This window comes from Mirounga leonina, unplaced genomic scaffold (assembly GCF_011800145.1).
Source record: "Mirounga leonina isolate KUSES-001 unplaced genomic scaffold, KU_Mleo_1.0 Mir_170, whole genome shotgun sequence".
NCBI lineage: Eukaryota > Metazoa > Chordata > Mammalia > Carnivora > Phocidae > Mirounga > Mirounga leonina.
The window spans coordinates 36125441-36144416 of NW_023270433.1; the positions used below are offsets into that span (position 1 = coordinate 36125441).

The 18976-nt window shown below is 45.9% G+C and overlaps 1 protein-coding gene across 1 annotated transcript; it reads left to right on the top strand.

Moving 5' to 3' along the window:
* The first annotated feature begins 3402 nt into the window (after positions 1–3402).
* CCL21 (C-C motif chemokine ligand 21) lies at positions 3403–4593 on the top strand. The gene is made up of 4 exons (XM_035016674.1): positions 3403–3568; positions 3663–3783; positions 3872–4054; positions 4147–4593. The coding sequence occupies exons 1-4, from the start codon at positions 3502–3504 to the stop codon at positions 4187–4189; spliced, it is 414 nt and encodes a 137-aa protein (XP_034872565.1). The 5' UTR covers positions 3403–3501; the 3' UTR covers positions 4190–4593.
* The last annotated feature ends 14383 nt before the right edge of the window (positions 4594–18976 follow it).

The window sequence follows — 18976 nt, forward strand, 5'->3', positions numbered from 1 at the left end:
AACACCACATTAACAGAATGAAGGATAAAAATTATATGATCATCTCAACAGATGTAAAAGCATTTGACAAAACTCAACATCATTTCATGATAAAAACTCTCAGTAAATTAGGTATAGAAGGAATGTATCTCAATATAAATAAGGTCATAGATGACAAGCTTTCAGCTAACATCATCCTCAAGAGTGAAAGATTGGAAGCTTTTTCTGTAAGAACAAAACTGGGGCACCTGTCTGGCTCAGTCAGTAGAGCTTGAGACTCTTGATCTAGGGACCTGAGTTCAAGCCCCACATTGGTCACAGAGTTTATGTAAAAAAATATCTGGGGCACCTGGTTGGCTCAGTTGGCAGATCATGTGACTCTTGATCTCAGGGTTGTGAGTTTGAGCCCCACATTGGGGAAGATTAGGAACAAAACAAGTGTGCTTACTATTATCACTTCCATTCAACACAGTACTGGAAGTCCTAGCCAGGGCAATTAGGCAAGAAAAAGAAATAAAAAGCATCCAGCTCAGAAAGGAAGAAGTAAAACTGTCACTGCTTATAGATATCATGATCTTATATATAGAAAATCCCAAAGACTCCACCAAAAAAACCTGTTAGAACTAATAAATTCAGTAAAGTTGCAGGATACAAAATCAACATACAAAAATCAGTTGCATTTCTATACACTAACAACGAACTATCTAGAAGAGAAATTAAGAAATAATCCCACTTACAATATCATTAAAAACAATAAAATACTTAGGAATAAATTTAACCAAGGAGGTGAAAGACCTATAAACTGAAAAATGTAAGACACTGATGAAAGAAATTGAAGAGGAGACACAAATAAATGGAAAGATATCCTGTGTTCTCTGATTAGAATATTAATAGTGTTAAAATGTCCATACTACCCAAAGTGAGCTACAGATTCAATGCAATCTCTATCAAAATTCCAATGGCATTCTTTCACAGAAATAGAAAAAAGAAAATCTAAAATTCATATTGAACCACAAAAGACCCCAAATAGCCAGAATCTTAAAAAAGAAAAACTAAGCTGGAGGCATCATACTTCCTGGCTTCAAACCATACTATAGCATTAAAATGCTATAGTAATCAGGGCACCTGGACAGCTCCGACTAAGGATCCGACTCTTGATTTCGGCATCAGGCTCCGCACTGGGCAAGGAGGTGCAGAGAATCATCAGAGAAATGCAAACCAAAACCACAATGACATGTCACCTCATTCCTGTTAGAATGCCTAGTATCAGAAAGACAAGAGATAGGGGCGCCTGGGTGGCTCGGTCGGTTAAGAGTCAGTCTTCTGCTCAAGTCCTGATCTCAGGGTTCTGGGATCAAGCCCTGCATCACATGGGACTCCCCACTGAGCAGGGAGTCTGCTTCTCCCTCTCCCTCTGCTCCTTCCCCCTCTCACTCTGGTCCTCCCCCCTTCTCCCCCCAACCCCTCCCCTCATGCTCATCCTTGTGCTCTTGCCCTCTCTCTCTCTCTCTCTCTCAAATAAAAAAAAGGAAAGACAAGAGATAACAAATGTTGGAGAGGAGGTGGAGAAAAGGGAACACTGTAACCTTGTTGATGAGAATGTAAATTGGTACATCCATTATGAAAAACAGTATAGATATTGCTCAAATAATTAAAAATAGAACTATCATATGATCCAGCAATCCCTCTTTTGGGTATATATCCAAAGGAAATGAAACCACTGCCTCAAAGTGATATTTGTCCTCTCTTGTTCATTGTATCATTATTTACAATAGCCAGGACATGGAAACAACCTAAGTGTCTATTGATGGATGAATGGATAAAGAAGATGTGGTATATACATACAATGGAATATTATTCAGCCATTAAAAAAGAAAGAAACTGCCCTTTGAGACAACATGGATGAACCTAGAAAGCCTTTTACTAAGTGAAATAAGCCAGACAGAGAAACATAAATACTACACTGTATCACTTAAAAGTGCAATTAAAAAAAAATTCAAACACATAGAAACAGAATGGTGGTTGCCAGGGGTTCGGGGCAGGGAGAGAATGGGGAAATGTTGGTCAAAGGGTACAAACTTTCAGTTATAAGATGAACAAATTCTAAGGAATGAATGTACAATATGGTCACTGTAGTTAATAATACTATATTGTACACTTGAAATTTGCTAAGAAAATATATCTTAAACATTCTCACCACAAGAAAAGGAAAAGGTCACTATGTGAAGTGATGGAGGTGTTAATTAACTTGATTGTGGTAATTATTTCACAATGTATACCTATATGAAATCATCACATTGTAACATTTTAAATACATACAATTTTATTTTTCAGTTACACCTCAATAAAGCTGGGGGAAAAAAACAAAGGGAAATCTTCATGGCCTTGGATTTGACAATGGTTTCTTAAATATGACACAAAAAGCCCAGGCAACAGAAAAATAGATAAATTGGACTTCATCAAAATTTTTAAATTCTGTGTATCAAAGGACACTATCAAGAGAGTGAAAACCCACAGAAAGGGAGGAGATTTTTACAAATCATATATTTGATAAGGGTCTATTGTCCAGAACAGAGAAAGAACCCTTACAGTCCAATAATCAGATGTGCATTTTAGGAACAGTCCTCAGCCTGCTGGAAGGATGGGGAGAGTGTGGAACCTGGAATGCAGTGAAGAGGCAATCTTCCTGGGGAACATTCCAGGGGAGAGGTGGGAGGCCTGCACCAAGACAGTGGCGAAAGGTAGAAAGAGGGCCTGACATGGGCGCCTGGGTGGCTCAGTTGTTAAGCGTCTGCCTTCGGCTCGGGTCATGATCCTGGGGTGCTGGGATGGAGCCCCGCATCAGGCTCCCTGCTGGGTGGGGAGTCTGCTTCTCCCTCTGACCCTCCTTCTGCTTGTGTTCCCTCTCTCGCTGTGTCTCTCTCTGTCAAATAAATAAATAAAATCTTTAAAAAAATAAAATAAGGGGCGCCTGGGTGGCTCAGTCGTTAAGCGTCTGCCTTCGGCTCAGGTCATGATCCCAGGGTCCTGGGATAGAGCCCCGCATCGGGCTCCCTGCTCAGTGGGAAGCCTGCTTCTCCTTCTCCCACTCCCCTTGCTTGTGTTCCCTCTCTCGCTGTGTCTCTCTCTGTCAAATAAATAAAATCTTTTTAAAAAAATTAATTAATTAAAAAAATTAAAAAATAAATAAAATAAAATAAAAAAGAGGGCCTGACAGATTCAACTGATATTGAGGAGAAAGACTCAGGCGGCTTGGGACCCTGATGAGCCTGATGAGCCGTGTGAAGTTTTTGTTTCCGCATACTAGTGAGGCTGGGTGCCAGGACAGGATCTGCCTTTCAGGAAGGAAAAGGAGGGAGATCCCTATTCTTGCCTGGACAGAGTGACTGGGGATGGAGGAAGTGAAAGTGTCTGCCTGCATAAATAGGCAACAGTCCAGTCCTAGCCGACACACGGACCCCCAACTTGCAGCTCTCCACTTCGCCCACCGCTCTGGCCTCACACTCATCCGCTACCCCAGCCATGGCTCAGTCACTGGCTCTGAGCCTCCTTGTCCTGGTCCTGGCCTTCTGCATCCCCTGGACCCAAGGTACCAAGGAGGGAGTGGCTGAGGATGGGGATAAGGGGAGGCCTGGGTGGGAGCCTACAAGAAGCCCCGGCTCCCTGTAAACCCCACCCTGCAGGCAGTGACGGAGGGGCACAGGACTGTTGCCTCAAGTACAGCCTAAGGAAGATTCCCACCCGGGTTGTCCGCAGCTACCGGAAGCAGGAGCCAAGCTTGGGCTGCCCCATCCCGGCCATCCTGTGAGTAAGTGCAAGAAGGTGGGTGCAGCTGAGTGGGGCGGGCCTGGTGGGCAAGACTAGGACAGGCTTGCTAATGCCCAACCCCCAGGTTCTCACCTCGGAAGCGCTCTCAACCAGAGCTGTGTGCAGACCCTAAAGAGACCTGGGTGCAGCAGCTGATGCAGCGTCTGGACCAGCCACCGGCCCCACAGAAACAAGTCCAGGGCTGTAAGAAGGACAAAGGGGCTCCCAAGTCTGGCAAGAAGGGAAAGGGCTCCAAAGGCTGTAAGAGGTGAGGAAGCTAAAGGGACGGGGGGCGAGGGGAGGGAAGCAAAGGGGAGCCTCGCTCAGCCCCTCAAGCCCTCCCCTCTTCTACCCTCCCAGGACTGAACAGCCACAGGCCCCAAAAGGGTCCATAGCCCAGTGACCAGCCTGGAGCCCAGGAGGCCCCCACCAGCCTCACCAGGGCTTGGAGCCCTGATCCAAGAAGCAAGAAGTGGGCTGGGAGAAAGCGTGGACTCAGGGGCCCCGGGGGCCCCAGAGCAACCACCTCATGCTGGCCTTGCCTCACCCCTTCTCCTGCTTCAACCATCCCCTCTGTATTCCCAGCCCTACCCCGCATGGCTGAGTTGCCCACACCAGGCCAGGCCCAGAGAGGCAGAGGAGGGATAGTCTCCCAGGAAGCATGAGAGGAGGCAGCAGGACTGTCCCCTCTGAGGAAAGGTCACCCAAGACCCTCTGGACCTGACCCTGCTCCCACTGCACCCATGGCTTTCTCGTTAATATGATTTCTACCTAACAATAAAAACCTGTTCCAGCCTCCCACCCAAATATCTGTTCCTGTGTGTTTGTGTCCATGGGGAAGCCAGGGTCACTACAGGGTGGGGTCACACAATCTGGGGTCCCAGCCAAGAACTGAACCTGGCAAATTCTATTTTCTCACCTACTCCGAGAGTTTCTTTGCCCACCCCTCCCCCCACCCCAGCTACCTTGGCAGTAGAAGGGACCTGGGCGGCCCCTGGTCTCTGAGAAATCCCTGTCAGTGAGAGATGGTGGACCCACAGCACACATCCCCAAAGGCTCTGCGGGCCTCTGAGACCCTGAAGAGAGCCCTTTCCTGATTGTATTCAGCATTCTCTCACTCCAGGAGTGGCCTCCAGATCTTTTCCTAGCTCTGCCGGGGACTGCCTCTACTTTCCCTGGGGGCCTTCTGAATGTGAACTCCCAAGTCCTTCTTTGGAAGGGAGACCTGTAACACAGGCAAACTCAAGTTCTACTAAACCTACCCTATAGCACAGTTCCAGCCCTGGGATCCCTTCCCAAACATCCAAGAGGATTCCCTTCTGCCCTAATCAGAGAAGTTGGGTACCTCTTTGTTTAATAGGGCTGTGTGAGTCTTTATTCCAATCTGGGCTTCTTGACTCCCTCAGCTTCCTTCCAGTTGGGAGAGCCTCCTCCCCTTCCCTTCTTTTCTCCCCTAGGGTACTTTAACCCCTTTAACCTCTGGAGACCAAGCCCCTTTAACCTCTGGCAGGTATTCAGAACCCCAGAATTCAGATGTAAATCAGTGTCCTCTCCAAAAAAGACTCTTTTTTTTTTTTTTTAAGATTTTATTTATTCATTTGACTGAGAGAGAGATAGCGAGAGCAGGAACACAAGCAGGGGGAGTGGGAGAGGGAGAAGCAGGGAGAAGCTCCCTGCCAAGCAGGGAGCCCAATGTGGGACTCGATCCCAGGACCCTGGGATCATGACCTGAGCCGAAGGCAGACATTTAACGACTGAGCCACCCAGGCGCCCTCCAAAAAAGACTCTTGCCTGGCTCTCCTCTACCTCTTCCTCCCCAGAGCAGAGATCCTCTTACTCTCTCCTTCACCCCTATATAGGGAGAGGGACGACCATCAGGGGGGCCAGGCCATGTGAGAAAGAAGAAAATAGATCCTGGGTGAGGAGCAAGAAGCTAGAAGTGACTGCCCCACCATCTTTTCCTTCAGTGGGAGCCTGAGCACACCACATCATTTACTACTTATCATAAAGTCATTAAAATACTTGCTGTCTGCTCCTCCTGCAACTGGTGAAAACAGGGGCTCTCCCTGGCTATCCTTGTGCAGCAGGTGTGATCGTAGTCTGCAAACTCAGATGTGCAAGAATGCCTGCATTTTTTTTTTTTTAAGATTTTATTTATTTGACAGAGAGAGACACAGCGAGAGAGGGAACACAAGCAGGGGGAGTGGGAGAGGGAGAAGCAGGATGCGGGACTCGATCTCAGGTCTCTGGGATCATGACCTGAGCTGAAGGCAGTCGTTTAACCAACTGAGCCACCCAGGCGCCCAAGAATGCCTGCATTTTAAAATGTGCTTCCAAGGACCTTAATCCTACTCCGAGCCCCTGCACTGGAGTGCTAGTGAGGAATTCATCTGGCAGTCTTGAGATCCCCCCCTACCAAGGGCTGTGCAAAAGGTCAGAAAAACACCAAGGCACAAAGGAGTCTTCCTACCTGCCCCCCCACCCCCACCCCCACACCATCCCATCTCTGGACATTAGTCTTACCAGTGAATGCTAAGGGCCCTGTAGTACAAGTCGGTTGGCTCTTCAGGTGCTGGACTCTCAAACTCTTAGCTCTGGGCCATATTTGAGACATGGAAATTCAGCTGTGAGAGCCTCTGGGTTTGAACCTGGCTTCCCCAGACACCCCCAGAGCCATGGACTCAGGTGCTGCCACTTGCTACATCAGAGCCCATTGCTGGACCTGCACACCAATCCCCGCCCAGTCATAAAGACCTCTCTTCAAAATCCTTCCTCCCAGCCCCTCCAGGACATAACCTCTTTCCAGGTTTGCTTTGGACTTTTACAAAGGCAGAAGGGCCTTTGACATCGGGATGCCTCTGTTCTCAGCCCTGCCAAAACTCTTGTTTGCTCCAGAGAGAGAAAGGAAACTCATAGGCAGAACAAACAAAACTTCATATTTTGCTAAATTATCCTGCCACATCGCCTGCCTCGTATGTGCCTCGAACCCTGCCCTGAGCAGGCGTGCAGTATAGTCTTTATTCCATCAGAAAATGAGCGACCACTCTCCTTGTCTGCCTTCATCTTTGACAATGTTATCCTGTTCTTTCTTTTTTCTGTAAGATGCATAATTTTTAAAAAATCAAATAATACATACTCATGGTTTTTAAAAATATCGAAAAGTACCAAATGACTTATTCTGAAAACCATTTCCTGCAAATTTTAACTCTTAAGCAACTTCTTCTAGGAGTTGGTGCCATACATCTAAATATTTTGTTCATTCTTCTGTTTCTTGGTTTATCTGTTTTAAACATTGCCAATTGGCTTCCTATTATAAAAAGTGGAGATTTGGGGCACCTGGCGGCTCAGTTAAGCAGCTGCCTTCAGCTCAGGTCATGATCTCAGGGTCCTGGGATCGGGCCCCGTGTCGGGTTCCCTGCTCAGCAGAGAGCCTGCTTGTCCCTCTCCCTCTGCTCCTCCCCACACCCACCCCCTGCTTGTGCTCTCTCTCTCTCTCAAATAAATAAATAAAATATTTTCTAATAAATAAATAATAAAAAGTGGAGATTTAACTCTCTTACCAACCTTCCTCTTCTGTCACCCTATCCTCTAAATACAGTCATACCACTATATTTAGATCATGATCAGTGTTTACATTGTAATGACCATGTAATTGTTCGCTGCATAGCAAAGTAGTGCACTTTGCTTACTTTTCCTTTATCACTCAGACTTTAGGGTTTTTTTTCTAAGTTCTAACTTCTCTTCCATTTTTAAAATACCTCTATCTTGCAGGGCGCCTGGGTGGTTCAGTCGGTGAAGATTCTGACTCTTGGTTTGGCTCAGATCATGATCTCAGGGTCCTGAGTTCGAGCACCATCTCAGGGTCCTGAGATCGGGCTCTGTGCTCAGTGTGGAATCTGCTTGTTCCTCTCCCTCCCCCTTTTGCTCACGCACTCTCTCTAATGAAAAAATAAATAATATCTTTAAAAAATACTTCTATCTTGCCATTATCACAGCTTCAGTATCCTTCAAATGTTTCATCATTTGAGGTCAATGAAAGACCTAATGTTTAAAATATATGGAATAGAAGAAACCGTAAATGAGTATGTTTATCACCTTGACATAGAAAAGAACTTCTTAAGATGTAAAACCATAAAAGAAAAGATCGACACAATTAAATTCAAAGGCTAGGGGTGCCTGGGTGGCTCAGTCGTTAAGCGTCTGCCTTCGACTCAGGTCATGATCCCAGGGTCCTGGGATCGAGCCCCGCATCAGGCCCCCTGCTCAGTGGGAAGCCTGCTCCTCCCTCTCCCACTCCCCCTGCTTGTGTTCCCTCTCTCGCTGTCCCTCTCTCTGTCAAAAAATAAATAAAATCTTAATAAATTCAAAGACTAGTAGGAGTTCAGGGTAAAGATGGCAAATTAAACACATGCATTTATTTTTACTTCTTCCTGAGCCCCAACTAAAACTATAGTAAATGTTTTTGGTGTGTGTATGTATATAAAGGCCCAAATGAGAGAGGACATAAGGGTAACTTTCCAAAGATGCTGCTTAGACAGGAAATATTTCCATAAAAACAGGTATAAAGCATACAATAAAATTATAAATTTGAAGGACTTCCAATGCCTCACTCATGCATATGTAAAAATAAATATTTTATGAATACTAGTATACCAATGTTCAACAAGAAGACAATTAATGACTTCTACTAGAAATGTAAAAGAAAAGAAGAAAACAAATTCTAAAGATCAATCATCCTCAAAATTTACAAAATCATCACCCCCCCATCATGAAAACTCACTGTAATCCCTGGAATCCAATTTTCCTTTACACTGAAGCACTAAGACATTTCATTGCTTTAAAACTGGGTCAATATTATCTGCTAAGAATAAGTCATCCTCAGGGCCATCCAGAAAATTACTAATACCATGTTTTTAAATAATTTTGTCATTTTCTCTTCCATGAAATAACACACACACACTTATGAAATGGTGGGCCAGCGCCTTCTTGTCTGCTGCCCTCAGAATCGGAAGCCTCCTGCTTCCCATGGTCCTCCTTGTTTGTGAATCCTTTAAGCACCCGTTTGATAAAAGGGATGGACAGAGCTAGTAAGATCTCCCAGAATTACAGCTAATAAAAACATCTTAACAACCTCAGTTGTATGAACTAATTCCAAACTAAGCAGCCAGATGTCTTAACACCCTCCCCCCCACACACACACACGATACCTGGGCCACACTTTGTCTAACCACTACTTCATTCTTGACTCATCAATCCAGCCTTTAGAGGGACATGATCACCAATGACAGTTAGGTTCTTTCTTTTGATGTATTCCTTTTAAAAATTAAAAATGAGGCACCTGGGTGGCTCAGTCGTTAAGCGTCTGCCTTCAGCCCAGGTCATGATCCCGGGGTCCTGGGATCGAGCCCCACATGGGGTTCTCTGCTCAGCAGGGTGTCTGCTTCTCCTTCTCCCTCTGCCCCTCCCTGCTGCTTGTGCATTCTCTCTCTCTCTGAAATAAATGAAATCTTTAAAAACAATTAAAATCAAAAATGGAACAATATGGGGCTAACAGCACAGTACCACTGACACAGTTGGCATCTTCTGCCTTGCATTTTGGCACAGGAAGGTCAGAGGGACTGGGTCTATACCTGCTATTTATGAAGCTCAAAATCAATTTGTTTCCTAGCTTTAATCATTTACCTGTGAAAATGTCTTCAGCTTCACTGGTCTCTCTTGTGGAGTTCTCTTTCTTTCCCACCTCCAGCTGCTATTTTTCCCTGTATTTTGGGACAAAATGATGCTACGCTGTTTTGTTAAAGTCATCAATGCTTCTGTCCTTTGGCATCAGTCTTGACCAGTGAATTGCCGTTTTTATTTTTTATTTTTTTAAAGATTTTATTTATTTATTTGGCAGAGAGAGACACAGCGAGAGAGGCAACACAAGCAGGGGGAGTGGGAGAGGCCTCCCGCTGAACAGGGAGCCCGATGGGGGGCTCGATCCTAGGATCCTGAGATCATGATCTGAGCTGAAGGCAGACACTTAATGACTGAACCACCCCGGAGCCCCTAAATTGCCATTTTTATAAATGCTGAAGTTGCCAAGCCTCGTTTTCTAACACCTATATTTGTAATTCTTCTATTGGTGTCTACAGTTCCCCTACAGAGAATGTGTTAGCTATGCCAAGAAGCTGAAGACTGTTTTCTTCAAGACATCCCTTTCTCAGTGGGTGGCAAATCAAAACATCCCACGCAAACTCTGATGCCCTGTTCTTGAAGACTTTTCATTTAGAGCTATGGATTGTGGGAATAATAAATGTCAATCTAATATTAAAATAGCCAAACTCCACTTTTGGTCACCTGGGCAGCCAGAGCCAATTTCGGTTCAGAATCCCAGGAGCCACCATCACCATCACCACGTGAAACTCCACTTGGCTGTGATAGCGTCATTGCCCCGTTTCGCCACCAGGGGGCAGCATCGTCGCCGCGGTCCTCAGTCGGCTAAAGGCTAACAGCAGGCTTATGGGTTTAATTTTCTATTGTCATTTCCTTCATCTTTCTGGGATCAATTTTTAAAATTATTTTTATTATTTGTGCTCCAATGTGTCTCATGATAGGCCAGAGGCTTAGCGTTTTCCTGTGTCCACTGACAAGCAGGACAAACTCCTTTTCTGCTCGTGTCCCTGTTAAAGCCCTTCATCCTCTCGCGGAGCTTCGCGCCCGGCACAGTTAGGCTCTCAATAAGCCCCCGCTGAATAAAGAAACCTTTTCTTAGAGCTGGCACCGTAATTGTGCGGCGTAAGGAATCGATCGGGTGCAGGTTACTCTGTGAAGGAAGTGCCGGAGGTGATGTGAACTTCCTTTAGCCTTTAAGGCAAACATTACGTCCAGTCTTCCACGTTGGGTGCTCGGACTCGGGGTAGGTTGGAGTGGCAGTGGGAGAGAGAACCATTCGTAGCCAGACACGGGCCTTCGCCAGCGCACGCGTCTCCGCCAGCCCGCCGCGTACCCGGCGGGTTCAGGGCCTGAGTGGCGGGGATCTGGGGGGAATGCTGTTGTGCTAAGCCTGGGGTAACGGCCTCCTGGGGAACAGCCGAGACTCACGAGGACCCCACGTCCTCGGGGGTGCGGTCCCACCTACAGCCGAGTCTCCCCTCCGCGCGTCCGGCCCGCTCCCCGGACCCTGGGGCGGGCTAGGACCCTCGGCCTCGGGGCCTGCGGGTGCCTGGAGCGGGGAGAGCACCAGAGGCCGTCCCAGGCCCAATGACTTTGGGCCCAACGCCCTCCTCAGCCTCTGCGGGGCCCGCCGAGTCAGGGCCTCCACCAGCCGCTGCTACAGGACCCCCGGCCAGCCACAGCTTCCCCTCACCCCTCCACCGGAGCTCCGCCCTGCTCCGGAGCCTCCCTTCCCAGACTGGGGCGCCCTCTGCAGGCCTGGGAGGAGTGACACACAGCCTCATACACCACTAACACACACCCACACACCCCCCCACACACACACACCCACACACACACACACCCCTCCAGGAACAAAGCCTGGGACACACGCATTCATCCATTCAACAAACACTAAGCACCTAATAGAGGTCCTCTCCCCACAGTCATTCACTCCCCTGTACTCTCACCCCTACCAAGGATTTGGTTGACTTCCCAGGCCCAGCTGCTACCTCCCCTGCCCCAATAGCTAAGGTGCCCACCATCCAAGATCTCTGCTCCTGGAACATGGATTCTGGTCAGACCAGGACGCCATGAAGACTGTGTGGGCTCCTTGGAGGAATGTGGGTCTAGGCTGGAATGGGCTGCCCTGAGCTGTAAGGTGACTGGTCCAGGCCTCACACTGAACCAGGAACCCCGCAAAGACGACTTGGCTGGGAAGAGAGTGAACTAGGTGAAGCATGTAGCCTACTTACGGTTCTGTGTGTGTGGTCAGAAACTGTTTCAAACCCACCTCCTTGGCATCCAATCTCCCACTTTCACCCCCATTGGATCATCTAAACCAAAGGTTAGGGAGTGGGTGCTTTAAACCTTCCACCCTTGGGCCCCGTGTCCTTTCCCTTTTAGCCATGATACTGGGTACCATCATAACACCCTGACAGCTCTCCTCCTTCCCTGATTCCTCTCCATATCCCTGATCTGTCAATGTTGGGGAGTTTCAGGGCTTAGAACATGAACCTCTTCTACCTATACTCACTCCCTTGGAGATCTCAATGTCTTACGGCCTTATAGACCATCCATATGCTCCCAAATTTGTATCTTCAGCTAAAATCTCTCCCCTGGGGGCGCCTGGGTGGCTCAGTTGGTTAAGCGACTGCCTTCGGCTCAGGTCAGGATCCTGGAGTCCCAGGATCGAGTCCCGCATCGGGCTCCCTGCTCAGCAGGGAGTCTGCTTCTCCCTCTGACCCTCCCCCGTCTCATGTGCTTGCTCTCTCTCATTCTTTCTCTCTCAAATAAATAAATAAAATCTTTAAAAAAATAAAAAAATAAAATAAAATAAAATAAAATAAAATCTCTCCCCTGGTCTTCAGACTCATATACGAACACCCACTTAACATCTCCACTTATATGTCCAAAATGCAGCTTTATCTTAACAAGTCAAAAGAGGCCTCTGATCTTCCCACAAACCCACTCCTCTGCAGTCATCCACATCTTGATAAATACAACCCCATCCATCACATTGCTCAAGCCAAAAATATTGCAGTATTCTTGTCTCTTCTTTCTCTCACATCCTATGCCAAACCCCTCAGCAAAGCCCATAACTTTACCTTCAAAATATTTCCAGAATCTAACCACTTCTCACCAACTCCCAGTAACATCATGTCCCCCCTCAATTATTGCAGGAGCTTCTGACCTGGTCTCTGTGCTTCCCTTCTTGTATTACTTTGGTCTCTTCTCCATCCAACAGCCAGAGGAGTCTTTAAAACAAGTCAGATCATGTCACACCTCTATCAACCCTCCAATGGTTCCCCATCTCACTCACAGTAAAACAGAAACCCTACGATGGCCTACAAAGCCTTACACCATTTGGCCCCTGTTATTATCTGACTCTATCTCCTACCATGCTATTCTTTGCTCACTTCCCTCCCAAACATTGGCCTCCTTTCTATTCCTCAAACACACTCTCATCTCACAATCTTCGCACTTGTTATTTTCTTTACCTGGAACATCTTCCCCAGATCTCTGCATGGCTCTCTCCCTCACTTTCTTCACACAAGCTTTCTTCTCAAATGTTATCAGTTAAGTTTTCCCTGGCCACCCTCCCCATTGCTCCCTATCCCTCTGGCCTTCTTGATTTTTCTTCATAGCACTTACTGTCATCTGAAATACTATATATTTTTCTTGTTTGTTTATTGCCTGTCTCCTTCATTAGATTAAGAACTCTGCAAGAGGGGCACCAGGGTGGCTCAGTTGTTAAGCATCTGCCTTCGGCTCAGATCATGATCCCAGGTTCCCGAGATCGAGCCCTACATCGGGCTCCTTGCTCAGCGGAGAGCCTGCTTCTCCCTCTCCAACTTCCCCTGCTTGTGTTCCCTCTCTCACTGTGTCTTTCTCTGTCAAATAAATAAATAAAATATTTACCAAAAAAAAAAGAAGACATCTGCAAGAGCAGAAATGTCTATTTACTGCTGTATCCCAGTGCCAAGAACAGTGTCTGGAACATAGGGGGCCTTCAATAAATATTTATTTAATGAATGTGTTACAAATCCTTGTTTATTATTATTTCATTATTTCATTCTTGCCTGTTGATTCTTGGGATCTTTCCCAACAGGCATTCCAGGCAGAGAGTATTAAAATTTAATTGAAACTTCTATGCCACTTTGCACTATACTCTTATATCATTCAGGATCTTGGTGGGAAATAAATGTCATGTCCAAAAAGGTTTAATGGGAAAAAATGTGAAGGAACCATTTACAAAGGTGAGGGCAGGGTTGTTGTAGGCAGCCGCTGCAGGTGAATTAGTCCACCTCCAAACCTCAGGCCGTCTCTCCTTCCCGGCAACATTGACATTCAATGTACTGCCTGAAATTCTGCCCACTGAAAGGACTGCCCTTCACCACCGTCGTTCAGGGCCAGCCTACCTTAGCGATCCATCTAAAAATCAAGACCATGCATTTTCTCCCTCTGTTAACTGTAGAAAACTTCTCCATGGAGGTGTGAATGTGATCAGAAGAAGAAACAATACAAATAGGAATCTGAGCCCCCTGCCCACGCTTTTACTCATGCCTTCTGAAACTTCTAAGGCCTGAACTCATATGTACAATGACCATTTAACAATGGAATGCTGTTCTGCACATCCAACTATATCATTTGCTATAGGTAACACCCTTGGGCCACATTGTCACTGGGTGAACTAGAGTCTGAGTTTTAGATCAGGGCCCAGTGGCAAATCAGGAGCTGCTTTTCAAATAGAAAATACTTGTTAGGGGCGCCTGGGTGGCTCAGATGGTTAAGCGTCTGCCTTCGGCTCAGGTCATGATCCCAGGGTCCTGGGATCGAGTCCCGCATCGGGCTCCCTGCTCCTTGGGAGCCTGCTTCTCCCTCTGCCTCTCTCTCTCTCTGTCTCTTATGAATAAATAAATAAAATCTTAAAAAAAAAGAAAAGAAAAGAAAAGAAAATACTTGTTAGCAGAAGAAGTGTGGCCTTACTCCAACACCCTAAGGTGTAATTCTCCCAATGGGGTTCCTATAGTAACCCCTTCTGCCACAGAAAAGCTGAAGTTCATTGGATTTATGAGCCATAAGACCCAAGGAGCAGGGCAACTTTCCTGGAAACTGGACTTGCTGCCCAGCCCTTCCTCGCTCTGGGCCTCATTCAAAACCACAGCTTCACGTCATAGCCAATAAGTACTTTGCACAGTACACCTAAATATGGTATATGTTGCCTCCAAAATCCAAACTTCCTTTAAGCATCGTGTCTCTTTCTTCATGGTGAAGGTGCAACACACCACAGACCACTATTTTTCAGCTTCTTTCCACCCACAATGGCCTAAAAATTTTACCTATGTGGCAGGGTCCTGGATATTTGTAGGATTTCTTTCTCTCTCTCTCTCTCTCTGGCATATATGGGTCTTACTAAGGCATTTAGGGTGATTGCTCTTTTTTTCTTCAAATTTTAATTTAAATTCTAGTTAGTTAACATATAGTATAATATTGGCTTTAGGAGTGTGATTACTATTTCTTGTGCACCAGAGGCAGTAAGCATAATGTCGTCAGTTGATATTCTGTGGGATGTCAAGATTATCTTATGACAAAGAGGAGGAACATTGATATATCCCTGTGGTAAGACAGTGACAGTGTATACCTGTCATTCCAATAGAAAAGAAACTGATTTCTGGGGCACCTGGGTGGCTCAGTAAGCTAAGCATCTGACTCTTGATTTTAGCTCAGGTCATGATCTCAGGGTCATGAGATCAATCCCCAAATGGGGTTCCACATTTGGTATGGAGCCTGCTTGAGATTCTCTCTCTATTTTCCCTCTGTCCCTCCCCACCTCATTCTCCTGACTCTGTACACTCACACTCTATCAAAAAAAAAAAAAAAAAAGAAAAGAAAAGAAAGAAAGAAAGAAAGAAAAAGAAAAAAGAAACCGATTTCAATGGTCTTTAATTGACTGATATAGAAAAAAGGCATGTGCTAGATTATTAGCCCTCACGGGTTCCATTATTCCCCTTGAAATAAGATTGCCCAGTGCCAAGGGCTATGACATCTTTTAAGTCTTTGAAGGTGCTCTAATCTATGCAATTTCTCTAGGAATGTAGCATTAATTTTATGTTTCCTGTTGTAGCAGGGAATGTGGTAGGGCAAGCACAGTTCCACTTGGCCCTTCCTACCATAATTTTCCTTACTCCATGGTCAAGGAACCAGTGTGAAGATTTGGATAATGACTAAGTATACCTATTCCCACTATACATTCTGAACCTAGAGAAATAACCAGTGAACAGGTATTACAGACCCACTGTGAGATGGATCTGGATCAAGGTCCTTCTGTCACTTGACCTCTATTAAGCCTTACTCTGACTGGTGGACCACAGTGGGATTTTGGGTCCCCAAGTCTAGTATTAACATAAGACAGACTGTAGCTAATAACACCCCAAAGGTCTGAGTACATCCTGTTCCACATTCAGACTCAACCTCGCAAATGGCTACAGATCTCTCTGTAGAGAAGGCTTGGAGTAGTCATTCTCAAATTTCAGCATACATCAGAATCACAAGAAAGGCTTGTTAAGGTACAGATTGCTGGACCACTTGCAGAGTTTCTGATCCAGCGAAGCTGGGGCAGAGCCCAATAATTTGCATTTCTGGCAAGTTCTTAGGTGATGCAGTTGCTGTTGGAGATGCACTAGGAAAACCGCTAACTGGGAGAAAGATTTCTAGAATCCGCCCATGAAAGAGACTCACACCCTCCCACCTCCCACCGGACCAAAGGACTTTGAGTCTAGGAAAATGACTTAAGTAGAGGAACTGGGTAAAAGACTGTACAATACAATTTGCATCAAATTTCTGCCCACCAGGGCTAGATGTTTCCACTTGCACAGGTCAAGTAGCACATCAGTAAGCTGTCCATCTATTTCATTGCTAGGAACACTATGATCAATTAGATAACACTGCAGATCCCTGTGGGCAAAGCACATAAATTACCACTTGTCCCTACAGTTTATATAGTAATCTCATTTACCTTATTGCTCATGGTTAGGTGCCAACATCTGACCTCTACCACTCATGGATTCCATTATCCCCCTTGATTGCCCAGTCCCAAGAAGGCATCTCCTATCCCCATCTCTTGCCTCCTAAAGAAGCCTCTACAGTGCTTCTCAAAGAAGCTACCGTTCCCCTCATTAATACTTTTCTTGTTGCCTTGGAGAAGGAAGCATCTTTTGGGCCCCTTCAGAGGTGTACAGTTAGTGGTTGCACATCACAGGTACACTCCAACATTCCCATCTCTCTCAACTTTGCACTCCTTCCTCTACTTTGCTCCTCATATAGTCTGAGAACCAGCAGCATCAGCATCACTTAGAAGTTTGTTAGAAATGCAACATCTTGGGTTTCCCCCCAGACTTAGTGAATCAGAATCTAGAGTTTAACAAGACTCCCATGTCAATCACATGCGCATCAAAGTTTCAGAAGCATTGTTCTACAATATGTCAGTGAGGTTCTAACATCTCAACCTCATTGATCAAAGGCCACTGTTGAGTCTACACTTCCAGTAACCAACCCAACAGACTATTAACATCACTCCCAGGTGCTGAGCTAAGACAGTTCCTGGGTGAGGGCACCAATATCAATAAACTGACAAGCTCCCAGGTGATGCTGATGCTGCTGCTGTCTGAAGAACTGTCTTTGAAAACAACTACCAAAAAGAAAACTATTCATTTCCAGGACTGCAGCAAGATGAAGGATCTGGGGACTTAACCTCTCTCTCCTATCACCCACTGATCTCCTGCTGCTGCCTCCTATGGACCAAACTCAAACAGAAGCTGGAGGGCAAGGATCCTGAGTAATTCAGTCTAGAGAGGTCAGCCTTCCGGAAAACAGAGCAGGGTAGAGAAGAGTGGGAGCATGGATGAGGTTGGGACAACAGGGAATAATCAGAACCACCAGAAGCAGGAGGATGCATAGATCAATGAAAAATGGATTGATAGATGAACTGACATATATCTGAATGAAAGGATAGAACAATAACAATGGTCAATATTTGATGAGTGTTTATTATGTGCCAGCCTCTAAACTAAGGACTTTACTCGGATTATCTCACTTAATCCTAAGAAGTAGATCTAGTACCATTCCTACTTTATAGATAAGGGTATTAAGACACAGGAATCAGGTAACTTGCACATGGTGACACAGCTAGCAAGTGGTGGAATTTGAATCCCAAGCAAGGCATTCTATCTGTAGAGTCTCACTCATCTGTACTGTTCTATGATCAATGGACACTTGGCAGACAGGCAGCATGGGATAGTGGTAAAGAGTGTAACCCTTACAGCAAAAGACACCTAGGTACAAGACACTTACTTGCCATAGGGTCTTGGGCTCCGAACCTCATTTTCTTTATGTGTAAAATAGAAACAATAATATGTTAATAATAAAAATTATGGGCGCCTGGGTGGCTCAGTCGGTTAAGCATCTGCCTTCGGCTCAGGTCATGATCCCAGGATCCTGGGATCAAATCTCACATTGGGCTCCCTGCTGAGCAGGGAGTCTGCTTCTCCCTCTGTCCCTCTCCCCCACTCATGTTCTCTCTCTCACGCTCTCTCATAAATTAATTAATTAATTAAATGAATAAATAAATAAAAATTACTTCATAGTTTTGTTGGGAAAGTTAGTAAAGTGGAGTCCTTGATACAGAGCCTAACAGAGTAAACGATAAGAAATATGATTAGTATTATTATTATTATTAATGGATGGAAAGAAAGATAAGTCAGAAATTTATGAGAGAAACACCACCCCATCCAAAAGAGGGTCCAGAGCTTGGGTGGGATGGTTGAAAGGGTGTTCCACATATTAATTTCCCTTTTGAGTCCTGGTCTTTCTCATAAGGATGGGAAATCAGTTGTCCCTTCCTCCATCTGTCGATTCCTTGAAATTTGGGGATTGTCTGAGTATGAGCTGACCAGCCCTCTCCTTAAAAATCCCCTCTTGGTTCCCAGGATTGAGAGCAGGGGAAAGACGAAGGGAGCTATTCCAGGCCAGCCTCCCTCCAGCTGTTCTGCTGACCCAGGTGTTGGACGTACGAACATGGCAAATAGAGAAAGGGGCAGCGCTGGCTGAGCCAAGAGGTTGAATCCCAGAGGCCTGAGATGGGTGTCGGGCCTCTTCCCCAGGAACATTCCCTTTCGACTCCGCTTGTCCCAAGGAAGGGACTGGTTCCCAGATAACGAATGGGCAGCATAGGGAGGTTACCCCAGGCTTCGTGACTGTTCTGAGAGGACCAGAGAGACTTCTTCACCACCACCCGCACCAGAGAGAAGGGAAGAACCACAGAGACAAGAACGAAAATGAGGGATAAACTTAGGGAAGAGGATGCAACCCCTCACTCTGACGCCCCAAGCCTAACCATCACCTCTGAAAGCCAGCCCTATGGTTCATGATGCAAACGCCACCAAGAAGGCGAGACTGCAGAGCCTGTATCTTTGGCTGACAGGGTGACGTCCCTTCTCTTGGCCAGAGTGCGGACTGCTTAGATTCTCAGAGATGAAGCCAAAAAAAGCAGAAGAGC

Coding starts and splice junctions, on each gene's coding strand:
- CCL21 (XM_035016674.1), top strand. CDS start 3,502: ATGGCTCAGTCACTGGCTCTGAGCCTCCTTGTCCTGGTCCTGGCCTTC. Junction 3,569..3,662: donor CTGCATCCCCTGGACCCAAG/GTACCAAGGAGG, acceptor CCCACCCTGCAG/GCAGTGACGGAGGGGCACAG. Junction 4,055..4,146: donor GGCTCCAAAGGCTGTAAGAG/GTGAGGAAGCTA, acceptor CTACCCTCCCAG/GACTGAACAGCCACAGGCCC.